This window comes from Hesperophylax consimilis, unplaced genomic scaffold, assembly GCF_061612785.1.
Source record: "Hesperophylax consimilis isolate HC1 unplaced genomic scaffold, BYU_Hcon_1.0 scaffold_50, whole genome shotgun sequence".
Lineage (NCBI taxonomy): Eukaryota > Metazoa > Arthropoda > Insecta > Trichoptera > Limnephilidae > Hesperophylax > Hesperophylax consimilis.
In genome coordinates, this window is record NW_028301280.1 from 101412 (window position 1) to 108773 (window position 7362).

The 7362-nt window shown below is 36.0% G+C and overlaps 1 protein-coding gene and 1 long non-coding RNA gene across 2 annotated transcripts; both read right to left on the reverse strand.

Moving 5' to 3' along the window:
- Positions 1 to 3224: 3224 nt before the first annotated feature.
- On the reverse strand, positions 3225 to 3611 carry LOC149408845 (uncharacterized). The gene is made up of 2 exons (XR_016305364.1): positions 3482 to 3611; positions 3225 to 3365 (listed from the first exon to the last, which is right to left on the reverse strand). It is a non-coding gene; the product is annotated as an uncharacterized LOC149408845 (long non-coding RNA).
- A 621-nt stretch (positions 3612 to 4232) lies between these two features.
- On the reverse strand, positions 4233 to 6758 carry LOC149408846 (uncharacterized). The gene is made up of 4 exons (XM_089650380.1): positions 6403 to 6758; positions 6116 to 6310; positions 5664 to 5696; positions 4233 to 5489 (listed from the first exon to the last, which is right to left on the reverse strand). The coding sequence occupies exons 1-4, from the start codon at positions 6415 to 6417 to the stop codon at positions 5376 to 5378; spliced, it is 357 nt and encodes a 118-aa protein (XP_089506506.1). The 5' UTR covers positions 6418 to 6758; the 3' UTR covers positions 4233 to 5375.
- Between the last annotated feature and the right edge of the window lie 604 nt (positions 6759 to 7362).

Here is a 7362-nt window from a genome sequence, read left to right on the forward strand (position 1 = left end):
TTTTGGTACATATTTTTCTATTTCTAAGATAATCTTTAAATAAATTTAACACATTTCCTCTTATTCCAATTTTTTCTAAGGTTTCTAGCAGTTTTTTAGAGTTAATTGTGTCAAAAGCTTTAGAGTTATCGATAAATAACACAATAACATGTAATTTATTATTTAATTGATTATTTATGTAATTGGAAAAATCTTTTATAAATTAGACAAAACGGAGATGACTAGGTCAAACAAATAACAGGTATATAACAATGCTTTATATAACAATCTCTTGACAATTTTTCTTTTATACAACAAACACTTTTTCATTTATGAGAAAAAGCACTGTGAAGGATACAGATAATCTTTACCAGCACAGATAATCCTTCTTTACACAGGTAGTAAAATTGGAGGGGGCGCGGCCCCCCCTCATTTGATTTTGGGGGGGCATTTGGCCCCCTCTGCCCCCCACTTCCGCGGTCGCTGCGGCCGGCTGCTTTTTTAAGCGCTCCGCGTTTATTTTGAAAAATCTTGGGAAGTTCTCAATTTTTTCGGTGTAGATAAAGTGTAAAATAACCGCAATAATTTTTAAGTTAGATGTATAAAAATAAAATAATTTTAGTTTCGCTGATTCGAAATTAATTCAAGTTTTAATACAAAATTTCAAATATTTTAAGTTCAAATCTGCCACGTTGTTCTAGAAGTGCATAATAACGCTGCAGCATCGGTAAAATCGGTCGAAAGAATAGGCCACATGTGCAGTGTGAAAGACAAGCGAGCAAATATTATTACTCTAAGGCGAGCAACCGTGTCAATTGTAAATGCGTCAAGTGATTTATAATGGGTATTCTTTGAACTATGGTGACTGTAAACAATATCCGATACGACAGGGCGACACTACTACATCTCAAAAGTGAAAGTGTTTTTTTGGACCCTAAATTAGCCGCAAAAATATCATTATATGACCTTGGACGCGATAATTATACTACTCGTAAAATTAAATTTCGTGGTTGCCGTGCTGGACGCTATCATAAAAAACATACACTGTGCATCAAAAAGAAACAATATGACACAATATTTTGTGATGCAGCACAGGCTGAAAACACTCCTGCTGTAAGTGATCGGGCTACACTCCTAACTCCAACTCCTAAGTTATAAAAGTGATAGTGTGTTGAACCCTTCAGTGACTGCAAAAGAAACCATATACAATCCAGTCCGTGATCCGAATGTGAAATTTAGATACAGGGGGTGTCGCGGTGGACAAAAAACAAAATATTTATGCAGGGAGGAACAACACGTTCCAAAAATTATTAATAATAACAATGGTAATGAAAATAATAATAAGTCTCCGTCAGTACAGGATGTTCAAGTAGTCGAACCGATCGACAAACAGAATTACCTACCGTCTAAAGCCCTCCGCGATTCTGATAAATTCCACAACAACTTAAATGAAATTAGATTAGAACGACATGCCAACTATAGGAGCAGACAGCTTGCGATTGGTTCCTGGAATGCTCGATCCCTTAACAACAAACTAGAGGTGGTGGACGATATTTTCAGAGACCAAAAACTCCATATCCTTACTGTCACAGAAACTTGGCACGAGAACAGTGATTCGTACTCAATTAAGAGACTTCGAGCTTTAGGGTATGTGGTTATTGAAGAAGCCCGACCTAGTAGGGACCTACCATCAAACAATATCTCACACATGAATCACGGGGGTGTCGCGATAATAGCCCGACCAGGATTACGGCTAAACAAAGTAGCTCTCGGTACATTTAACACGTTTGAGTATATTGGATGCAGGGTTTCTTCTTCAGGAACGTCGTTCATGTTGTGCACCCTTTATAGGCCCGGATCGAAACCAATCTCTGTCGAATTTTATAATGAGTTTTCACAGTTTTTGGAAGTTTCAGTCGGACTCTCCGACACACTCATTATAACAGGCGACATTAATATTCGTCTCGAGCGCGTGACATCACCAAACAATGTTAAATTCTTAGATCTATTAGCCAGCTTTGGATGCCACCAATGGGTCGACGTCCCAACTCATGATGCTGGTGGTACATTAGATGTACTAATTTCAAAGAACAGTGATCCACCGCTTTCAGCAGATAATAATAATAATATTGGACAATTTTTATAGCGCCGCTTTTGTGAGTTATCACCTCTGGGGCCTTAGCATGAGAAGTCGATATAGCCCTATAGCAATACGATATCGTTAAAATACGTCATCAATGAGCACTTAACGACATATGCTAGCACGATCAAAATATAACAACCGACGATTGTTAAAATTCCTTGTCTATGGTCAAAGTAGCGACGGTATCGTTAAAATTGCGAGCATGAGAATGTATCGATAGGATAACTTCCGACCGACGGTTGCTAAAAGCCCGCCGAATATAACGTGGGGTCTTGAGTGTCAGTTAAAACTTTGGTTGGCTGTCGATATACATATATTTTTTAATAATGTCGTTCATTATGCAAAATTTCTGGTTCAATGAAAGGAGGCAGGTTAGGGAAGATCGTAGGATTGAAAGGCGTCGTTTACGCGATCAATTGAATCCGTTCGAACTTGCAGAGACGGAATTCAGACAATTGTTTCGAATATCTCGCATTATGGCTAGAGATCTCATTGATGAATTAACTCCTTTTTTAGTGTCAAAAAATACATTAGGACTTCCAGTATACATTAAAGTGAGAGTATTAAATATTATTGATATCTTAGTAAAACAAAAACACAATATAAATCTATCCACCACTGGAACGACCACGTGAAATAAATAAATTTGTTTCGATTGCTGATGATAATTTTTCACAATAAAGTGATTAAAATTATCAAAAGTGAAGTTTATTAATTAGTTGTATTATTTATGATGTTGACAGGTACTCGCACCCATCAGCTTCTTTGCTACAGGGAGCTACCAACGTGGAGTAGGCCAAGATCACTTCTTGGCGATAGGGCAAACTACCGTTAGCAAGTGCATAAAACTATTTATGAAAGCAGTTTTAGAACATCTGTACAGAAGATGGATACATTTTCCGGCTACAAATGAAGCCCGCAAGCAAGTAGAGAGTAGTTTTAGGGAAAAATTAAACTTTCCACATGTTCTGGGATGCATCGATTGCACCCACATCGCCATCGTCACCCCTTCCAGACACGAGGAGCAGTACAAAAACCACAAAGGATTTTATTCGCTGAATGTTCAAGTGGTAAATATTTTTTCAGAAATAAAACAGCCGGATTGTTGTTTTCAAATTTTATTGAAGGTTTTTTATGTTTGATAAACAGGTCTGCGATGCTACGTTGAAAATATTGAGCATCAACACACGCTTCCCGGGTACTGTCCATGACCAATTCATTTGGAATAATAGTTTAGTCAAAACTGAAATGAACAGACTATACAATCAGAGAATTGGGACATATTTCTTGCTAGGTATGTATTTCAACAACTCATTTAAAAAAAAGGCAAAAAAATCATAATTTAGTAGTTATATGTACCAATTATAATGGGTGTTTTGTTTCAATCAGGCGATTCTGGATATACACTCGAGCCTTATCTGATGACACCAATATTGAATGCAGTCGAGGGGAGTGCCCAATACAGATACACAAAGGCGCACTGTGAGGCGAGATGTTCCGTAGAACGCCTATTTGGGGCATGGAAGGCTATATTCCGTTGCCTCAGGAAAGACAGAGTTCTCCATTATGAGCCCGATGCTGCTGGTCAAATAATTATTACTTGTGCTATACTATACAACATGATGAAGCACTATAAGTCAGTTTCCTTGTTGAACTATACCTATGCATTTAAAAAAGTAAGGCAACAGTACAAAATATTAATAAATTTTTCTCTATTTTCAGATTAACAGACGATTATAATGATAATGTAGAGTTAAGAGAGGTTGAGCTGCTGCACCAGCCTGAAGATGTCAGCAGGGTTGTTGCAGCCCGCAGAGTGAGAGACGAACTAGTGCGAAAGTACTTCTCCCACGAATGATAATATATTAAACAAGGAAACTGACTTATAGTGCTTCATCATGTTCAAACATTGTATCGTATGTACCTACATTGTAAAAACAATTCACGCCTCATAGAGACATTGCAAGAGTTTGAAGAACTGCTACTAATCAAGTATACATATATCATATGCAAAGCGCTGCATGCAATATTTCTCAAAAAGAACTTCAATAGTACTTTAAAACACTGTATTGTATGTACCAACACTGTAAAAACAATTCACGCCTCACAGAAACATTGCAAGAGTTTGAAGAAATGCTACTAATCAAATATACATATATGCAAAGCGCTGCATGCAATATTTCACAAAAAGAACTTCAATAGTACTTTAAAACATTGTATTGTATGTACCAACACTGTAAAAACAATTCACGCCTCACAGAAACATAGCAAGAGTTTGAAGAACTGCTACTAATCAAGTACATATTCATATATGCAAAGCGCTGCATGCAATATTTCACAACAAGTACTTCAATAGTAGTTTAAAACATTGTATTGTATGTACCTACATTGTAAAAACAATTCACGCCTCACAGAGACATTGCAAGAGTTTGAAGAACTGCTACTAATCAAGTACATATTCATATATGCAAAGCGCTGCATGCAATATTTCACAACAAGTACTTCAAAAGTACTTTAAAACATTGTATTGTATGTACCTACATTGTAAAAACAATTCACGCCTCACAGAGACGTTGCGAGAGTTTGAAGAACTGCTACTAATCAAGTACATATTCATATATGCAAAGCGCTGCATGCAATATTTCACAACAAGTACTTCAAAAGTACTTTAAAACATTGTATTGTATGTACCTACATTGTAAAAACAATTCACGCCTCACAGAGACATTGCAAGAGTTTGAAGAACTGCTACTAATCAAGTATATGTATATGCAAAGTGCTGCATGCAATATTACACAACACGTACTTTAAAATATTGTATTGTATGTATCTAAATTGTAAAAAAATGACATTTGTTGTTGAGTTTCACTTTTTCACAAGAAACATAAAAATTATGAACATACAAAACGTTAATAAAAATAAAAATTTAACACACAAAGTATACAAAAAACTTATTATCTTGAAAATTATAAAAAAAAACCTAAAAACTAATCGCAGTATCCTCCGACTCCAACTGCAACGTATAGTTGGGCGAGTTAGCAAATTATGTTGACGGTTGTTTCGATGGTTGAGTTTGTCTAGAATTAGAAATGTTTTATTAGAGATCTCATTCATTCTACTTTCATCGTACCTCCTAGCTGGACTGCTTGCCTCTCCAAGGACAATTGTTAATAATCGTGTTCCATCCCTTGTGAACATACTTCGCAATCTCTCAAGTGACATATTAAATAATGCAATATTTAATTTAATTTGTTCAGTTTTGTACATTAAATGTTTTTAAAAGCCTGTATAGATGTATAGCAAATAAATACCTCGCCAACTGTCGTTGGAGTAAACAAACCCTTTCACGTTCCACTGCCGTGTATCTCTGAAACAAGAGATGATAATTCATTAATTTACTAACTTAATTTACCTTCTATAGTAAATTAGTTATTAGTGCCAGTGAGACGAGACCAGAAAAGCACCATGTCTATGTAGACACTGTATCTTGCCCGGTCTCGGGGTGCCCTGACAAATAATTACAAAAAGGAACAGGAAATACCTCAAAAATGTCAGCAAATCGATCCATTGAACTCTGAAATGATAAATAACAACTCATTAATTTATTTTAAATAACAATAGGTAGTCGACATACTTAAAGGAAGATCATAAATTAATTTATTCATTTTGAATTTCTCGCCAAGCTGGATTTTACATGTTTATTAATTTTTTTTAACACAAAGAATATCTAAACAAACAGAACAATAAAAACTCCACCGCGCAAAATGGAAAAATAGTACATTGGGAATAGTACAGTAAATAAATGAAATAAGTCAAAGCTGGGCATTTTATTTTGTTCTACTAAGATTTAATTCTAATTTAAAAGTACAGTGCCACACTTATAAGTTGGCGGTGGCCTAAACATGATTTGACGCTTTTTCTTTATATTTTAATCTGGCAACTTACACGTGTAGCGCTGTATTTGGGAGTTATTCGAAGAGAAATAGGAAATACCTTAAAAATATTGGAGAAATTATTAATAGCTCCCACAAGCTCCTTGGATGATTTGTTGCTAGCCTCCTGCGCCATCACCATCCGAACCCCCACATCTGGCTTGTCAGTTAGCTTCCTCTTCTTGCTCGGGCGAGAAGGGGAAGCTAACTGCGCCGTCTGGAAATCTGTGGGCCCTTCTCCAACTTCATCGGAATACTGTAAAACACACTAATAATTTTCATTGATAATGAAAGATCAACTAAATTTTGACAGAATATATTATATTAACATTTTAAGACATTAGTGACCTCAACATCCTGCATTATGAGTTCAGTTCCCTCTTCTATACAGCTTTCTGGAAGTCCGCTGCCCTCAGAACTGGCTCTGCCGATGATGTTGATGACCTTCTGTGTCAGGTCAGTTAACACCGGTATCTCGGCAGTGTTTCCAGTCGTGAGTGCAGCTCGCTTGGCATCGGCGTTTTGGGCGCGCAACTTACATTTTAAGTCACGCCATGTCTGTAAAATGTAAAAATAATGTCAGGTTAAAAGTGATTTACGGTCTTATATCAAGTGTCTCGATGATAGATTATATTAGAAGGTCAGCAAAGTTTGCTGCAACCAGTTTGTATAGGTAGGTACAAATACTCACTGTTTTCCACTGCTCGGCTGACTTAGCAGGACCCAAGGGAGGAATGCAGATCACGCCAAACTCTGGGAATTGAATAAAAATGCACTTTCTAGATGAAAAAAGTGTGTAGAAATTCATTAAAAAAATAATTAAGGCGCGGAAGAATAAATTGAGGGAGATACAGCCGATCAAAATTTAATAAATTGCACTTCGCGAACTGATATTATCACCATATTCGGACAGTCCGCCGCCATATTTTGTCACGAAAATCAAATTAAAAACTTTTAATACTTTTGAAATTTCAGTAGTGCCATCCAAAAAATAAAAAGTGTTGCCATATAATAATATCAATGCATGGAAAATTCTGAAAATTAAATATCATTTGCCAGATTGGTAGTTTATTATTTAAAATCTTGTAAATACTTAATTCATGTATATATATAACCTAACCTAACTGTGATTTTCTATAACAAAAAAATGACCCTTTAATAACGCCCACTCGCGTCCCCTTTAGAGTTTTATCCCAGTTTTCAAGTAGTTTGTGGGCTACGCTAGGTTTGTATAGACGGTTTGTGATTTAATACTAATACCTTTTTTTCATGTTATTTCCTGTTACACAAAATTGCCCCTTTAATAAC